Source organism: Rattus norvegicus, chromosome 16 (genome assembly GCF_036323735.1).
Source record: "Rattus norvegicus strain BN/NHsdMcwi chromosome 16, GRCr8, whole genome shotgun sequence".
Classification (NCBI taxonomy): domain Eukaryota; kingdom Metazoa; phylum Chordata; class Mammalia; order Rodentia; family Muridae; genus Rattus; species Rattus norvegicus.
The window spans coordinates 76,669,541-76,689,128 of record NC_086034.1 but is presented as its reverse complement, the minus strand read 5'-3'; the positions used below and the strand labels follow the sequence as shown (position 1 = coordinate 76,689,128).

General features: G+C 46.5%; 1 protein-coding gene across 2 annotated transcripts in view; it reads right to left on the bottom strand.

Moving 5' to 3' along the window:
• Atp7b (ATPase copper transporting beta) overlaps nucleotides 1-19,588 on the bottom strand; it is a 71,368-nt gene that overhangs the window by 36,964 nt on the left and 14,816 nt on the right. The window contains exon 1 of one of the 2 annotated variants that reach the window (XM_017599991.3): nucleotides 12,504-13,253. The exons of the other annotated variant lie outside the window; for it this stretch is intronic. Coding sequence (XP_017455480.1) covers nucleotides 12,504-12,734 — 231 coding nt within the window. The 5' untranslated portion in view covers nucleotides 12,735-13,253. Of the gene's footprint in view, nucleotides 1-12,503; nucleotides 13,254-19,588 lie in introns of those variants that run through there. 2 annotated transcript variants of the gene reach the window in all.

Genomic DNA, 19,588 nt, shown 5'->3' with positions numbered 1-19,588 from the left:
CCATGCAGCCTGGCACTGCACATCTTGTACCAGGGGACAGCAGGGCGAGTCTACCTAATCTTCCCCTACAGGCACCATCTCCAACCCCTAGATTTGGCATGGGGCCCATACCCAGTGCCCCAGCTGCTCTGGTCGGCCCTGGTGTGCTGCCACCATATCCAGGTTTTGGTCAGGGCACATACCCTGTGCAGCAGCCAGACCCTTCCCCTTCCTGAGCCATATCCAACTTCCAGGCCCAGGCTACCCTAGTGAGTTTACTAGCTTCTCCCTTCCACAAACTATCCTCAATCCCAGGATCTAGCCCAGGTCCAAATCTAGTGCTCCCCCCTAGTCTGGTCAGACCAGCCTACCCCATCCCTAATCTCTAGGCTTAGACCAGAGCGTATATCTAGTGTACCAGCTCAGCACATGTCCACCTGACTTCATCCCACCCACACCATATTTAGACTTCAAGCTGAACCTGGCCCAAAAGTCCTGTGCTCTGTCCCAGCAAACTATGTTCACATCAGACACAGAACTAACAAATGATGTCCACGTGCCCAAGTCTCATGACAAAAATACAAATACGAAAAATACAGTATTCTAGCCACACCAAATCCACCAGTCCTTCAGAAAGTTTTCCAATGAGAATTACCTAGATGAATTCCAAGATACAAAACTTAGAACGACCATAAACTTCATCAAAAAATTTAGAGCCCATCCACAGTAACACACCTCTTCCAACAAGATCACACACTCCTAATCCTTCCCATACAATTCCACCAACCTCAGACCAAGTATTCAAATATATGAACCTAAGGGGGCCATACTCATTCAAATCACCACAAAGACGGAATTTGAAAAACAGAAAACTCAGAGGGAGGCTGTTGCAGTAAAAATAAAGAAAACAGCAAAACTGGTTCCTGCATGTACCCTGGAGGTTCCTAGTTCCAGCTCCAACCGGCCATTAGAACTAGTGCTAATTCATCTCAGATTAGTATCTCTCCCAGCGTCTCTCTGCTGGCCACAAACTCTCTGGTTCCAACTACCTGGTAAAATCAAGACTCAACAAACTTTAACCCAACAACCAGATGTACATGTTAAATTCTCAATTCACATTACATCCACACAATAAACTTGATAAGGATACAAACCGCCCACCTAGATAAGATATAATTTGCCCATCGAGACAGCACAAAATCCTGTGCACATCCATCGCTTAAGAATAGTCATAACAACCTGTAATATGTGTAGAGAGGAATCTTAACATCTGCCAACATGTTCTCTTAGCTACTTCCCTCACTCCAGCCTCCTTTGCCTCTCTAAAGCTTCTCTCCCACCCATCCTTCCTTCTTGTCCAATGACAGGCCTCATTTTATCCTGTACCTGCCTTTACCTACATAATGACATCAACCTTCAGGAGGCCTTACAAGTAGAATGGATCAAGTTAAAGCTAGAATATCAAGATTTGAAGATAAAGGCAGAGGATCCAGACCTGCCAAATGAGCAAAGAATATGAACATAAAGCAAGGGGCGGGGGGGGGGGTGGCATGGAAGACACTATGAGAAAAACAAACTGTCAATTAGTCACAGATAAGAGAACAGAATCTCACATCAATGGCATAGGCCAGATCTTCACAAAGATCATAGAAGAAAATGTCCCCAAACTAAGGAAAGACAAGTTCTAAAAGCCCACAACTGCCAACCAAGACTGCTATACCCAGCAAAACTATCTGTTGTAGTTGAAGGAAATAGGAAAGTTTACCATGCTTCCTGGCAGTTTTCTAGCTTTCTAAGAGCCATTCTGCCTCACCTAATCTGGGCCACATGACAGAGCAAGGGTTTGGTCTTTATTCATTATTGACAGGAGTGGTAAACTCACTCTTTCTCTTTATTCTCTAACCTGACCTCCAGCACCCAAAGGGTCATCTCTGCCCTTCCTGGAACTACACCAACCACTTTCCTGCTTAGCACGTAAGGGCCCCATCAATTCACAGTGGAACCTGGAACTAGCCATTTTATTTTTTGGCCAAGGAGTACTTTGTTCTTCACAACATTTCCTTTGGTGATGTCTAAGAAACTCTCTGGAACTTCATTCCAGTGAAATGCCCAACTCTGAGGAACATTCCAGAGAAGCCCTGCCCCATTTAGACCTACAACAGGGGCAATAACTATCCCCAAAGACTGCCCTTGGCCTTGCTTTCTAAAAACTTTCAAACAATTGGGCCTCAAATTATCTATTCAGTTTTCTACTCAGATCTGGCCTCAATATCCACTTGATAACCAAAACTACTTGCCTGACTTTGTTACATTTGACTCCACAATACTTTCTGAAGCCCTTCTGTTTCTGTTAGACTACCACACTCCTTAACTCATCTCTGCTTGGGGAACAGCAAACCTCAGTTACCTATGTGGGACTCACCCTCCCTCCATAACAAAGATGCATACCTCATTACCACACAACTCTAATTCAATAACTTGTTCTTCCTAATACAAAAAGTCTGTCTCTGTAGCCTTTCTGTATTCATTTCTTCAAATATAGCCATCTCACAACTTTATATCTACACAGCCTTTCTTCTCCCCTTCTTGTATTTTCACAATACACCTCCACTTCAGAGACCCTGTTAATGCCTTGCATTCATGCTCAACCCTCAACCCTACAACTTAACTCCCTGATGTCCCCTTATCTTCACTGACTTCCTGTTCCCACTCTTGTACTTCAATAGAGGACCTCACCCTATATTCCTTTCAGCATATATGTGCTAGATTGAATAAAAGTAGCCCTATGCACTCATATATTTGAATGTTTAACCGATGCTTATCAAGAAGTGGTGCTACGTGTGAGGGATTAGGAGTCGTGACCTTGTTGAAGGAAGTGTGCCACTGGGTTAGGCTTTGGCATTTCAAAAGCCCAAGCCGATCCCAGTGTCGCTGTCTTCCTGATGCCTTCATCCAGACACAGAACTCTCAGTATCATATCTATCTGCATGCCTCCATGCTCTGTACCATGATGGTAATAGACTAAACCTCTATAACTGTAAGCAAGCACTAATTAAACCATTTATTTTATAAGAGTTGGCCTGGTCACGGTGTCTCTGCACAGCAATGGAACACTGACTATGACAGAAGCTGGTTCCAGGGATGGGGTGTTGCTGTGACAGGTTGTACATGCTGTTTGTTGGGACTTTGGATTAGGAAAGAAATTGAATGCTTTAAGTGCGGCTTAAAGGGTCATACTAGTAGAAGTATGAAAGACAATGTTGAGAGCCAAGTAGATTATAACCATCTGGCGCAAGAGATTTCAGAGTAAAGGAATATTAATAATTAGCCTAGAGACCTTCCTTTTAATATTTCAGGGAAGAATGTGGGCCTGCTTCTTGCCCTTGCCTGTAAATATCTGTCTGAGGCTAAATCGTAGAGTTTTGGATTAATGGCTTTGGGGGAGGAGATTTCAAGACAGTCTAGTATTGGCTGTCACATGATTATTAGTGTTAGCTCTTACGAAGACCTATAATGAAAAAGAGCAAGCTGAGTAAGGAAAATACAAAATGGATAGTTTGAGGGGAAATGAAGCACCAGGACATGTAATGGAGTTAAATCCAGGGAGATAAAGAGTTTTAAGAAAAGCCTGATGATAAATAGACTAGAGGGAGTCGTACCTCACTGAGGGGCAAAGACTCCACTAAGCTTCCAATTAGTAGAAAGGAATTATAGGAAAGCTAAAACAGTGAAGGAAACCATCAAAAACAGAAATCTGGTATAAATGTAATTGACTGAGTCGGCCATGGTCCAGCGCTAGCAAGCAGCAGAACTTGGCAGCTTTGGCCACGTGGTTCTGGTTTTAGAGTGAAGAATACAAGAAAGGGGTTATGGGCTCTCCCCACTCAGCTCAGGAAGGCTGCTAAGGCCAGGCGTGTATCAGATGTGTCCCTGCCTGGAGGCCCAGAGAGGACATTGCACGGAGTTATAAAGGTGACACTTGGATTGCCTTAGAAACCCCAAGTTGTTGGAGATGACAGAGTTGTGAAATACCTGCAAAGGAAAGCTACAGGCTGAGTATGGAAGCAGCCCAAGAAGGAGAAGTGTGTTGCAGTCAACAAAGCTGAGTGGGAGATCTGAGGAGCACTTTGACGTCAGACATGAAGATGCAGAGGTTAGAGTTTGCCCAATTGGTTTTCAGACCTTTTGTCCAGAATTTCCTATCTCCCTTTCCTCCCTTTGGAATACTAATGTATAGTCTTTATGATATGCCTTTTGGTTTTGATTTGACAGGGAGTCATGGTTAAGAGATTGCCATGAGTCTTAGGAGAGACTTTGAACACTGAACTTTTAAAAGGGTTGAGATTGTGATAGACTACAGGGACTTTTATAGTTAGAGTGAATGCATCAGTGGGAGAAGATGTGTCTAATCTGGCAGACTTGATGCACCAGGATAAGGGAAAACCCAGGGGTGCCCACCCTCTCAGAAGAGAAGGGGAGGGGGGACTGGGGAAGGTCTGAATGAGGGAGGGACCCGGAAAGGGGTCAGCACTTGGGATATAAATAAATAATAAATAAATAAATAAATAAATAAATAAATAAATGAAACAGCTGTACAGGAAAATTAAATGTAGTTTAAATGAAGTCATTTAGCTATTTTACATTTGTAAAAAAAAATAACACCACCCCAAAAGGGTCATATATGTGAATTCTTGGTTATTAGGGAATAGCAGTACTTGAGAGGAATTAGGAGGTGTGGCCTTGTTTAAGTAGGTGTGGCCTTGTTGGAGGAAGTGTGTCACTGAGGGTAGGCTTTTGAGGTTTCAAAAACCCAAACTAGGCCCAGTGTCTCTCTACTCCTGCTGCCTGTGGATCCAAATGTAAAACTCTCAGCTACTTTTCCAGCTCATCTGCCTAGATGCTGCCATGCTCTGCACCACAATGACAATGGACTAAGCCTCTGAAACATTAAGCCCAAATAAATTCTTTATTTTATAAGGGTTGACCTGGTCATGGTGTCTCTTCCCAGCAAAAGAACGCTGACTTAGACAACTAGATAGAACAATACCTAATGCCTCCAACTGACTCTTAGATGGATGCTCCTCTAAGGGGCACAAAAGGACTTGTTATGCTATTAGACAACCTGTGCCCCAAACATACAAGGCCATATGTTACAGAATCTCACTCATAACCCACCCACAAACACCTAACAGGCTGAATTCATAACCCTTGTACTGGTTAAAGGTACCATAATCAACCTGTACACACGAAATATGGTATATTCTGGTGCAGGCATCTGGTGGGCATGAGGTTTTCTCACTCAATGTGTCACTCCAACTCAAAAATGGCATTTTTATACAGGAACCCTTAACAAGCAACCTGGAAGTCCAAACTAACCACTGTCATTCCCTGGAGGAGACACCAGCCAAATCCCCAGTGTCTCAACTGCTAATAGTTTTCCTGATGCATATGTTCAAAAAGCCCACACACGCTCATCCTTCCAAAAACTAACACGGCCCACCTGCTACTACAGCTGAGCAAAACAAATGGCTAATGGGATGGGTCCTGGTAGTGTCAAAATCAACTGTTAATCTTACCTAAGGCTCTCAGACAAAAAAGCCTTTTCAGCTCTATATAATCTCTTCTACCCAGGACCTCTGGCCCTCACTCAGATCCTGTGAACATGGGATTACCTGTCCCCACAGGACAGACAACTGTTACAATAGGCTTCCTCTGTTTGCAAAGCCTGTGGAACCACTAACCCCAACACTCTTTTCCCAACCCATCAGGCAGGCTGCTCTGTCCCAACTTCTGACTGGCAGATAGATTTAATTCAAATGCTCCTACTAGAAACATTTACAGGATAAGCTGAAGCTTTTTCCACCAGCAACAAGAAGGCCACTACGGTGGCAGGAGCCATCACCACAGACATAACTACTCAGATCTGGCCTTCCCAGTTCTCTACAATAGACAATAGCCCTGAATTTAATCTTCAAATATCTAATCACACTCTTTAACATTGAAGAAAACCTACATATTCTATGCCATTCCCAATCCTTTGGCAAAGTGAAACACATGTACTATAGCTAAAAGAATCCCTAACTAAACTCTCTGTAGACTTGCATTTAGACTGGAATCTTCCCAATGGGCCCTATAAAGACCTGCTCCTCCATATGTAAGTCCATAAACCCAAGCACCTTTGGACTTTCAGAGGGTAGGTGCCTGGTAACCCCAGGATCGTCAGCCCCCACCTTACAATGCTCACCTCCCCTGCTCCGCCTTTCTCTCCTCCAACACCTCAGACAAATCCTTTGGACAAACATGGACCAAATACTATTACACCACACCTTCTACTTAACCTTAACCCTTATCCTGAGGTTGGATAATGGGTATACTTCAGTGCTCCACACATGACAAAAAGTGGAGCTGGCAGTCAAAGTCACAATCACTACGTCTGCAGCAACAAAACTCCAAGGGCTCCCTACTTAGAAATCAGACTTGAGACAGGGCTGTCCACTGTTCAAATCCTTTTCAATGTTGTCCACAGAGCCCTAGCAGGGGCAATAAGATATGAGAAGAAAACTAAAGAGATATCAATAGGAAAGGAATAAGTCAAATTCTCCTTATGTGCAGATGACACAACACAATGAGATCCTATTCGGCTGAAAAGAAAAATGAAATCATGAACTTCACACATACATAGATAGAACTACAAAAGACATATTGAGCGAGGTAGCCTGGGCCCAGACAGACAAACATCACATGTTCTCTCCCATCGGGGTTTCCTAGCTCCGGATCTCCAGATGTGAGCACACATTCTGGGGTAATTACAGGATCCAGGGAAGTAAGAAGGGACTAGGGTGGGGGAGAGGACAGAGAGGGAAATAGCAAGGTACACATAACAGGAAGGGAGAAAAGGGAAAAATAATGAGGGCTTAGAGTCATAGATTTTTCAACAAAAACCCCAGTACCAGGTGTGAGGAACTCCCTTTTGAGTTGTCAATCAGGAGAGACCAAAAAACTCCTAAAACAATACAGGCTTCTGCTTCTGCCCTTGGCTACCTCCCAGAGGTGGAAGCAAGGTCTCTATTGCTAAAGACACCATGTACTTCAGACACAGGGCTTGGTGCCCGGAACACCTCCTCCCTGAGGACTACCTTTCAAGGTGCCAGAAAGTTCTACTCGGCTGCTAAAAGAGGAGAGCAGCCAATAGTTTACCTAGCTCTGGTTCCTATAACCCACGACAATGACCAGCATATCCCTTAGAGCACAGCACTAGCAAAGGACATGCTAACGTGAAAAAGGGATCTCACAGGGCCCATCCTAATTAAAAAAGAAAAGAAAGAAAGAAAGACACCACAGGCAACTAAGGAACACTGAGGTGGGAGAAAGCCCTCCCTAGGGAAAAGGCCCCTAACTGCTTATCCAACCCACCGACTTGTCAGCTCGAGATCATATACACGCAAGCAATACTAAATGAATCAAGCAGGCTATATTTATACATTTATGCATATATATATGTAATAATAACAAAGTGACCATAAATGAGAGCGAGAAGGAGAGGAAGAGAGGACAGGAGAGGAGAGGAGAGGACAGGACAGGACAGGACAGGAGGGGGAGCACACACAATTGGGGTGTAAGAGCAGTCAGAGGGAAGAATGAGAAGGGAAAAATGATGTAATTATACTTTAATTTCAAAAAAATAATTCTAAAAACCCAAAGGCTTTTCTCTTTTGTTCATTCATTTACTCATTTTACACCCCAATATCACCCCCCACATCACACAGGCTCTCCACCCATCCCCCCCGGGTATCGCCCACCATGGCACAGAGGCCACTGCAGGACTGGATGCATCCTCTCCCACGCGGGACACACAAGGCGGCTCACCATTCAGTATTTTCTCCATCACCCCAGCCTAAGCTGAGAAAACGGAGAGCTACGCCACTGGTATCAGAACATCTCAAGGTGCAAAAGGAGAAAACTGAAGACGACATTTATGAAATTATTGGGCTCAAGTCGCCAGGCAGCTCAGCAGGTAAAGGTGCCTGTTGCCAACCATGGCTGCCTGAGCCCTGTCCCTAGTACCCATGGAGTGGAAGAAGAGAACCAACTCCTATAAGGACATTCTGATACACACACACACACACACACACACACACACACACACTGATGACCAGGGTCATGAAGGTTGCCTTCTGCTCTGACATTCTATGATCTTGAACCTGTCTGTTGTCACCCTAATGTCCAATGGATGTGGAGGATGTGAATGCTTTTTGAAGGAGAGGAGAGCGTGGTGCCATTTTCTGTCTCCCTGTAGTGCAAGTGTGATCCCCAAACACACACCTGCCCTCTGTTGCTGAACCCTGAAGAAGCCATCAGCCCTTCCATTTCAAACTTTGGAGGGTCTGCTGAGATGCAAAACCCAGAACAGGCAACGTCTTAACTCTGCACATCTTAATTAGAAGTCTGATTTTTCGGGAATAGTCATCAGTTCTCATCACCTTTGGGTACAGGCTGCCAACACTTACTCCCGGGGCCCACAGGCAGAATGTCCATGTCCTGTGCATGCCTGTGAGAAAAGCTGTGGCGGTGTGCTGAGGTGAGAAGGGTAAAACAGAAAATAATAATGTGTAAATAAATAAATAACCCTGCTTTACACGGTACCCACCAAAACCTGGTTCACTGATCCGTAAAATACCCTCGAAGAAGACAAATGTCAACAATTCAACAGGAAAAAGAAGACAGTTTGTACCCGAAAAGGGAACATAAGTTATCAAAAAGGAAATGCTAGGTCAATTGCAGTGGGGTGAGCCTGTCATGGCAGTGACTGGGGAGCTCCAGTGGGAGGGTCACAAGTTCGATTCCAGCCTGGATGACACAGCATGACCCCATCTCAAAAGAAAAGCATGAGGGGCTGGAGAGATGGTTTGGCAGCTAGGAGCACTGGCTGCTCTTCCAGGAGACCAGGGTTCGATTCTCAGCATTGACAACCGTCCCATCACTAGTTGGGGTTACTGAGGTTCTAGTGCCCTCTACTGACATATGTAGGCACTGCAAGCCACACGCATGGATACACAAGACATTCAGGCAGGCAGCTGAAATACCCATATGCATAAAGTATAAATGGAGGTTAAAGGCATTTTTTAAAGAAAAGAATGGGTCTCTCTGGTACCCTTCAAGGGAATGGAACCTCTTTGGAGGGCAATCCAGGGATATCTATTAAAATAGCAAATTCACAAAGGTTTGACTCGGCAACTGGACTCCTGAGAATTTATCCAAGAAATGTTCAGTGTGAAATGAAGTGTCTAGAGTAACAATGTTAGATTCTGCAAAAGCAGAAACAAGAGTGTGGTAGGGTGAGTTACTATACAGCCACGCGGTGGAGTACTATGCAGCTCTGAACATGAATGAGGCCGCACTGCACATACTGAAACAGACTGGAATGTACTGTTCACTGAGAAGAACAAGGTGCAGAACGTGTAGTGTTTCATGTCTAGGTGCTCTATTGCTGCACGACCTGACAGCTTGTGATGACAGCTCGGCTTCTCGCCTTGGATGAGAGTCAGCGGTGACCGCTCATCCGCCTGAACAGACTGGAGCTGCAGAGTGGCAGTCCCTTCTTCACGTGCCTGCTAACCTGAGCCTCGCTGCCAGCTGGAAGGGCGGCTGAAGTTGGCAGAACTGCCCAGCTGTCCACGTTATTAGTTTTTCCTTGTGGCTGGGTAGTGGATCCGGGTGTCGCCCTGGCAAGCGTTCCCTGCAAATGAGTCTCAATGTGTACATGCTATTATATCCCCGGCAGTCTGTGTCCGGCACAATGCCGGACAGTTGGGATGGAAGGGAATTAACACAGGGCTTGAATAGCCATGTGAGGCAGGAGGCTGTTAGGCAAGCAGGTTATCCTTAGGGAAATGCCTAAGGAACCAACGTGGTGTGAAGAGGATGGGAGGCTGAGGAACCAGACTGCACAGGGACAAGGAAGCCATTTTTCACTAGATGCCATGCACGTGTGTTACCATTCTAAATGCTAACTGATTTAAAAGTTAAAACAGTGTGAACGCAACGGAGGCCTGGGATGTCAGCTTGACCGTGGCCAGCCATGATTGGCACCAATTCAAGGCAAAAGACATCAATGACAGAAGAAAAAACTAAGGGTGGACTGGAGAACATTTACTTGAATGCAGCGTCACAGAACATTGACGCTGCCTCCTTGCAGCAAAACACAACCCATCGACCGCCACATGTGCTGGGAAGAGAAAGCTCTACAGATTTTCCCTACTACCCAGCCTCCGGGAGATGCTCCGAGCTCTGCCTGTGATATCCCAAAGCCAGACCACAGCGCCAGCTCTCAGTCTCCTCACGGCTGATTCTGCATGTTCCTGGCAGAAGGGTTTGCGGAAGTGTTAGAAGCAATTTATCAGTGACAGGCAATACTCAGCACTCGGCCCCTTCTAGGCGGGCAGGTTTTCAACAACAGGCACTTATGAGACAAAGCTGTTCCGAGGACAGTTATGAAATGGCCGTCGAGAGTCTCCTTTATTTCTCTGTTGCAGTACTAAATGGACCGAGGGCCTGCTATGTGAGCGAGCGTTCTACCAGAGCCACACCGCAGCCAGAACAATCTGTCAACAGTTACACGGCGTTTGGATTGCTTTCAGTGTGGACAAGTGGGGTGGGTGTGGGTGTGTGTGTGTGTGTTCTTACCTCCATTCTTTAGCACTGTATTTACAGAGAGAGTAAAAAGGAACTCTCCTACTGAGTTTTATATTTAAAATCAACTCAGCCTACACTACAAGGTCTGAAAAACGATCCTGGGGTTAGTAGGCTGGGGTTGAAACTGTGGCCAGGGAAAGGCCTGGAAGGAGTCTTTGCTTCATCTCACTCCTGAGAATATTTGAGGCTTTTTCTGCAGAGCCTCCATCAGCTTGAGAAAGAGAGTTTCCCGGCTTCTAATAGACGCTCTTACTGTTACTGTTCTGCTGTTGGAAGCAGGTGTAGCCCAGAGCCGCAGCCACTCCGAGAATGTGATGGATGCTACTCTGCCCGGCCTCACCTCAGAATTCTCCGGACATCGGATTCAAGAGGCAGGAAGATGACAGTGATCGCCACACTCAAAGCATCGCACACAGGGCCAGGGGCAGGGCTTAGCACTGGGTGGTGTGGAGGGGGAGAAGGAAGGATGGGGAGGTGTGGGGGAAAATGGAAGGAAGAAGCAGATCTCACCCAAATCATCCCAGGCATCCAGACGGATAAGTGTTAATCTCTGATATTCCCAATGTGGAAGGATTGATGGCTCTATGTTGAACCACCGCGAGCATACAGGAATATATGCCTATACGTTAGCACATACGTTTTGAGATTATCTCTAAGTATTCTAAAATAATATTAATTATATACTTTGAAACTTAAAATTTTTAATTTAAAAAATAAATGTTACTTTGTGTGTGGGTGTATGCGCGCGCGCTGCATGGCGTTTTGTGTGCACATATGTGTATACAGCATGCTTCCCTGTGCGTGTGCTTGAAGAGGTCACTGAACTTCAAGGCTCACTCTCCATTGCTGTTTACCTCAGTCTCTCACTGAACCTGGGCCTTGTCTTTCAGCTAGCTGTCGGAGAGCCCCCAGGAATTGTCCATCTTCACCCCAAGTGCTGGGGTTACAGTGGATACCTGTGTCCAGTCTTATGTGAGTACTGAGGATCCAAGCTTAGGACCTGAAGCCTGCACAACAAGGACTTTACACATTAAGCCATCTCCCCAGCCCAAGTGAGTAAAATTAATAAAGTTAGCAAGCATTCTCTCTCTCTGTCTCCGTCTCTCTTCACTGTGTGTTTGTGTGTGCATGTGTACTGTGTATTTAACATCAGCAAAGCAAATTTACAAAGTAAAATTTCTGAGACAGTGGTACTCTCTCCAAGTGCCACTCCACACTGTCCCAGAATACCCATGAGCAACACTCAGTGGGGTCAGGAGCAGAGACCGGGTTCCATGCTGTTATCTGAAACAGCCTGGGAAATTCCGTAACTCTAAGGCACACAGTACACAGGCAGAACCAGATCCTTGGCTCAGAGGCAGAAAAGAGACACCATGCAAGCCCTCATAAAGCAGAGTCCGGGCGCGTTACAAACACAAAGGCACTCGGGCAAGCTCCCCAGTGAGCTGCACCATCGGCTAGATTTCGCACAAGTCACCCAGGAAGAAACTCGGAGTTTCTTGGAACTGTCTACAAATTCATCAAAAGTAAAAAGCAATTAAAAATAATGGGGGGAGGGGGATCCCGGAGACTCAACCCAGGGGCCCCATAGTCTAAATGAACTGCTAAGAAACGGTCAATAGGAAAGCATCTCGGAGCATTCTGAGACGATAGCGAAATATAGGATCTTTAAATAAAACTGTTTCTGTGATCAATAACAAAGTACAATGGGTCTTCAACATACGCCAATCTCTCTCCTCCACCCCTCTGCCCCTAGGAGGGCTGGAGCCACTCTAGGTGCAAACTTAGCCTCAGTCTCCAGAGCCTCTCACTCTGTGCTCTACTGCACTGACCTGGGACCTCCTTTCCGGGGTTCTAGCTAAAACACCCGGTGATGATTCTTCCTCTGGCTGGGGAGGATCTTTCTCGTCTGAAGAGTCCGATCTGGCCAAGCTCCCAAGCCCGGAGCTCCTCCTGAAGGTGCACCTCTTCTGCACGGACAGCAATGTCACCTGTGGGTTACTCAGACTTGCCAGGAATGACTGCTCCGGAGTTTGGTGCATCTTGCCCTGAGCTTTCTCCATAGCGAGGTCCACCGTCACTCCTTCCCTCCCCACTCACACGGTTCAGCTTCCACACTTGTGGTGCTGTGAGGAAAATACTTTCCAGAGGTCTTGCTTATTAGCAGGGACAGGCACCCTTCCCAGCCCAGCAAACTGCAGGCAGGGAGAGGCGGTCTTCAGTCTGCGGGAGCTCAGGAACTTGCACACGCTGCACACCGCCGCTGTGGGCCTATTTGCTTTGTTTATCTCCACCCAATCCAACTGCGGCCTCTGGCTCGGCCGGCACAGGTGTGGGCTACTTTGGGCCCCAGCACACAATCCATACACAAAATACCGAACAGCAAGCAGTACAACCTGGGGCCAAGCGCCTGACCATCTCCCAAAGCCAGGCGCAGCTTCCTTTTGGCCACCTGTACTCCTAGAAACCTGGCTAGCTAGCGACAAAAGTGCTGGGCTAGCCAATTCCTCGTAGTGCCAGGCTGCAAGGGTTTTCCTGGAAGAATTTCAGTGGCCTCTTCCAGGGCTCCAGCACTGGCAGAGGGCAGCCCACTGGCCGAGAGAAGTGTTTCCCGGGCATGGTTTGCATTCCCAACAAGTGTTAGAAATCTCCCTGTCTCCTGCAGCTTTGTTCTTGACTTCAGTCAGAACTGACCGCACAAACTCATGGCGACGAGGCTCGTTCGTCCTTTATACTGGCACAACTGGTGGGAACTAATCCATAACTCAGGCCTCTCCGGCTACCTGCTGTTCCACCTAACAGGCAGAGACAGGCACAGTGTGGAAATCCAGGCAGTCGCCCGCTGTAAGGCAGGGCGGTCTCCTTCCCCATCCCCCACCTGACCCACGGGACATGCGCTCCTGTCCCAAGGGAGGAACCACTCAGACAGACACAGTCCTGGCAATGCCCACAAGGTTGGTGTGTGGAGGGTTCACGGTGCGGACTGAGCTGAACCAGTCTGTGGGGCAGCCACCCTGCTCGTGTCTGCATCGGTCCTTGCAGCTGAGTGCATCCCTTTCAGGTCGCTGGGACGTGTGTTTAGAACCCATCCCCTTCTGTGTCTACACAATGGCACCCTCTCCCTACCTAAAAACTGACCTTAAGATCTCTTCTTGGGCGAGTGGTAGCTCAGCATAGAGCTCAGGTGGAGCTGCTTAGTACGGTCCGCCCTAAGCTGCAGCTCCAGGAGTGCAGTCCACCCACCCAACAACCTGCCCACATGACAACCCACCCACCTAACAACCCACCTACCCAACAACCAGCCCACCCAACAACCAGCCCACCCAACAACCAACCCACCCACCCAACAACCCACCCACCCAACAACCCACCCACCCAACAACCCACCCATCAAACCAACCCACCCACCCAACAACCCATCCACCCAACAATCCACCCACCCAACAACCCATCCACCCAACAATCCACCCACCCACCCACCAACCCGCCCACCCAACAACCGACCCATCTAACCAACCACCCACCCAACAACCAACCCATCCACCAACCTACCCACCCACCCACCCTACAACTGCCCCCTGAACAACCAGCCCACCCAACAACCAATCAACCCAATTAACAACCCACCGCACCAAGAAGCCTGTTTTCTTTGAAGCCCACCAGTGGTCCACTTGCCAAGGGCATTCACTCTTCCTTTCCTCCCATAAGGGTCTGACACTGCCATGCTTGTGCAGCACATTCTGTAAATCAGCTCCTCCAAAATGAGTACGCACTTTATTTTTTATCTCCCGAGTTCACAGCCAAGACCAAGAGGGAACCTCACTGAGTTTCCAGAAAATGCTGACCAAGCTAGGGCCCAACGATGGAGAGACAAGTGAGGCGCTGAGGGCTTGAGCTCCCAGCCTTCCGGCCGGAGCCCAGCACTACACAGCTGAGACTACTCCAAGCCTGCTTATCGGGTGGACCCATTTCCTGGTGGAATGGCAGGCTCCTGCAAGCTTGCTGACTTCTGCACTTGGTATGCTGGGCAACACTAGTGGGTAACTGCAGTTTATCTCTTTAACCCATTAGACTGTTACAAAATTTTAGACACTTTGGTACAAGTCCTCCCCAGGGGCATCATATCCTTTAAATATGAATTATTAAACAGTTTGAAGTTTTCCTTGGTGTCATAAGATCATTACAAATACAAATGCTTCAGCATGGCCACTGGGAATGTATACTTGGGTTCAACCTGACTCGAGTGCAGCCATCTTGAGTCATAGCCACCATGACTCTACCCTGGTTGTTTTTTCCAAAATTGGTTTTCTTCATGTCACAAATGGTAAAAACCATTATAATGGTATGGAACTCTATGAGGAGACCTGGAAATGTGCCTGACATCTTTGAAATTAGCTTGAGATCAATCAGACACATGGAGGAAGTCACTTCTGATTGGACTGTACTGTGCATTTACGGGGAGGCAGGGGTAAGGCCAACACCATCTGCACATATTTAGCCCTTACTGTCAGGGAAACCCCAACTAGCAAGAACAGAACACGCACTTGGCAAGACAGAAGAAACTCTAACCATGAGAGGCTGAGAGACCCAAGCACACACTTTGTAAAGGCCGGCACAAGTTCTTGCAATTCTTATAGGTCTGGTAACAGGGGTGGTCTTTGAGTCCCATGTGCACCCAGAGGAGTTTCCACCAGGCGTGTTTACTAGAACAGACATCTTTGTGCATAGATGCTATGTGGGCAGCAATACATGGATATAAATATTTGTTAGAGTATCAAACTTTAACGTGGCCAGACTGGGAAGCAGGACAAAGTGGTTCGGTGCATCATCCACACTGCCCCATTAAATAAATCTCCTTCTTCTGATTCCCACTTCTAATTTGGCTCTTTTAATTAGCCTATTGAGAGGAGATGGTTAGACCTGCCTTGGGGCATATGTTGCAACCCCCTGAGTTTGGCAGCATTATAGTAATTAAGGCATACAAACTTTGGCAGGTAAAAGGATAATGTTCTTAGCAAACAGGATGTGTAGTTTGACCTTTGCCAAGATAGCTGTGCTAACTACTCTCCGGGCAGTGTTTATTTTTCCCAGAAAAAGGGGTAGGGTCTTTAACAGGCAGGCAGAAATCAGCACACTTTGGTAAAACTTTAACTCGTTCACTTCTACATAACTCCCTGATTACTAGTCAAAGATTTCTATTCAGGTCTCATGACATAGAGAGATAACTTGGTTTTCTTAGGTATATCTATAAGACGTGTGTGTGTGTGTGTGTGTGTGTGTGTGTGTGTGTGTGTTCGCACATTTTTTTCTCATTATCTCCTGTTCATCGTCATTGTTGGAGCCAAAAACTCTTTGTCCCACCACTCAGCAAGCGGATTATGCCCTCTTGCTGCCACTGCTCAGTAGGTGCTCAGTTCTGAGTAATGACTAAGCTATGGGACACAAGGGTCTTCCATCTATACTAATGAGCAAATGTCAGATGTTCCGGAAACCTGTTTAAATATATTTAAACAAATGAGTTGACTTATATGTATAAAGCAGGGTATGCTTCTTTTACCTAGAATTCTTTAGGGTTTTCGGTTCTACTTTTCTCTTTTGACAGAATCTTACTGTAGTCCCAGGTGGCCTTAAACTTATCTTATGCACCAGCCTGGCCTCAAACTTGTGGCAATCCTCCTGCCTCTGCTTTCTGAACACCAGAATTATAGGCATGTACCCCCATGACTGAAGTTCTACCTAGAATTTCATTATGCTTTTCTGACCCCTTTATACGAACCCAAGGTGAAACTCCATTATTCTCTTATCCATTCACTCTAGAACAGGTCTTCTTGCACCCAGGGGGTCTGAACACCACATGTGTAAACTTTGCTCTTTCCTAAAATGAAATTCACCTACATATATATATGACACACACCCCTTGCTGTCCCAAACAACTCTTTGGTAAGCTGAGAAGCCTGAGTCCCAGAGGCAGATGGGCAGCTCATGTTCCAGGAGCCCCTAGGACAAAAGAGCCCTGTTCGGGGGAGGGACATCTGGCAAAGAAAACATCTCAGCACTCAAAAAGATTAGCAGCTCAACCCAGAGGAGCCTTCACTAGAAAGGGCCCCCAAGAAAGACCCTGGGGCGGGGCAGGCCAGCCCTCTAAGGCACAAAGAAGAATCTCAGATTCTGTGACAGGACAGGACCACAGAATCTGACACTAAGCTGTGTGTGTGCTGGACACAGAGGCCTGGCAGTTTCCCACACTGCGAGTGTGGTTAACACAAACAACGCATTCACTGTAGCTGAGGGCCCACTGCTCATCCGTCCTTCACGCCAGAACACAGGTCACTAACAGTCGAAGCCAGGTGCTAAAGGTACACACAGCAGAAGACCCCCAAAATCTTTCTCCGGGGCCTAGCCCTGCGGCTCTGCCTGATGCTCTCTCCCATGCCCCCTCCCAAACTTGCCAGATTTAGCCCAGGTTCCAGTGTCCTGGCCCAGTTTAGCCACCTCTGCCTGAATCACAAGAAATTTCTAGGTTTCAGGTCATACACTGCCCTGCCCTGCTTAGCCCCCAACTCATAAGTTCATCCCACACCACACAAAACTTCTGCTCGCAGCAGTCTCTAACCCCACACTCCAGGCTGGAGCTAGAATACACACTCTACACAGCCACCCTGTGTCATCTGTGCACCTGACTTCATCCCACCCAGCCATTTCCAACCTCTGGGCTCCACACGCTCACAAACACTCTCTTCTACCGCAGACTGCTTTGTCCATATCAGACGCAGAACAATGAGTCGCATGCCCGGACCTCATAGCAAAACTGCACACAATGTGGAAGACCAAGGCGGTCTCTCCTAACAAAGCCACCAGCCCTGTAGAAAGGCTGCCCATAAGAAGTCCCGAGGCACAGCATTTAAAAGCACGATCATAAACGTCATCAAAGAATTCAACGAGCAGACACAAAGAAACGGCTCAGTGAAACTGAGGAGAAAGAGCTTAAGGAGAACAAACACCTGAGGGGTGCCCCACAAACCACAAACAGCCAGGCTTGGTGCGTGCCGCACCTCCCAGTGCTTGGAGGCAGAGGCAGGCAGATCTGAGTTCAAGGCCAGCCTGGTCTACATAGTGCATTTTAAGACAGCCAGGGCTGTACAATACTGAGATCATGCCTCAGAAAAAGAGAGGGGGGGGAGGGAGGAGGAAGAAGAAGAGGAGGAAGAGGAGGAAGAGGATAAAGAGGAGGAGGAATAGGAAGAGGAGGAATAGGAAGAGGAGGAAGAAGAGGAGGAGGAAGAGGAGGAGGAGGAAGAGAAAGAGGAGGAAGAGGAGGAGGAAGAAGAGGAGGAAGAAGAGAAAGAGGAGGAAGAGGAGGAGGAAGAGGAGGAAGAAGAGAAAGAGGAGGAAGAGGAGGAGGAAGAGGAGGAGGAAGAGGAGGAGGAAGAGGAGGAGGAAGAGGAGGGGAGCCCAAACAATCCAGAGCTTGAGAACAAGAATCAATAAAGACATAGAAACACTGGGGCTGGAGAGATGGCTCAGTGGTTAAGAGCACTGGCTGCTCTTCCAAGGTCCTGAGTTCAATTCCCAGGAACTACATGGTGGCTCACAACCACCTGTAATGAGATCTGGTGCCCTCTTCTGGTGTGCAGTCATACAACAATCTAAGCAAACAAACTGAAATAATGATAAAAGCCTTCTAGAAAAAGAAAAAAAAAAAAAAACAAAGTCTAGAACAGATAGGCTAACAACAGAACTCTATTAGACTTTCAAAGACTTTTTCATAGCCAGTCCTTTTTAAACTATTCACAGACACAGACACACAGACACATACATGCACACACACACACACACACACACACACACACACACACACACACAAAGGAGCACTCCCAGACACCTTCTATGAAGCTAGTATCATTCTTCTAATAGCAAAACATGGTAAAGGCAAACTCAGAAAGAAAAAAAAAATCACTGATGAACATAGAGCCGAAAATACTCAATAAAATACTTACGAAATACAGACGAATATCAAAAGAATGACCAAGTTGGATTATCCCGAAACACAGGATGCTTCAACACACGAGTCAATAAATGTAATAAACCACATAAATGGCCTTGAATACAAAATCACATGATCATCTCACCAAAGCCAAAAAAGGTTTTTGGCCAAATCCACCATGCTTCATGATAAAAGTACAAAAGAATGTCATGTTTGAGGGAACATACGTCAACATAATAGCAGTCATGTAAAAGAAACCCACAGCCGCCATCATCCCAAACAGAGAAAGGCCTGAGCAATCCCCTGAAGTCAGGAATGAGACAGCGACGTCCGCCATCCCTACTCCTCTTCAATATGGCACCCAACACACTAGCTGGAGAAAGAGAAAGAAATTAAAGGGATACAAATAAGAAGTCAAACTCTCCCTATTAGCAGATGATGTGACAGAATACAGTAGAGACCCAATATTTTTTTACCAGAAAACTTCTAGAGATGATCAACAAATCCAGCAAGGTGGCAAAATACAGAACCAACTTGCCCAAATCAAAAGCTTTTCTTATATACCAACAACAAACAGAGAAAGAGATCATGGACATACCCACATTCCCAACAGCCCCAAAGAAAATAAAATTGTGAGAGATACACCTAGCCGGAGAAGCAGAGGACCTCTACAGTGAGAACTTTAAACCCTTCAGGAGCTCGATAGAGAAAGATACCAGAAAATGGAAAGACATCCCATGTTCATGGTTAGAAATAATATTGTAAAAAAGAAAAATGTTCATTTTATCTAAAGCTATTTACGGAGTCGATGCAATTATAATCGCAATCAAAATCCCCATTTCATTCTCATGAAAACGGTAAAAGCTATTCTAAAAGTCACATGAAATCACACAGGACCCCCCATATAGCCAAAGCCATCCTCAGCAAAAAGTG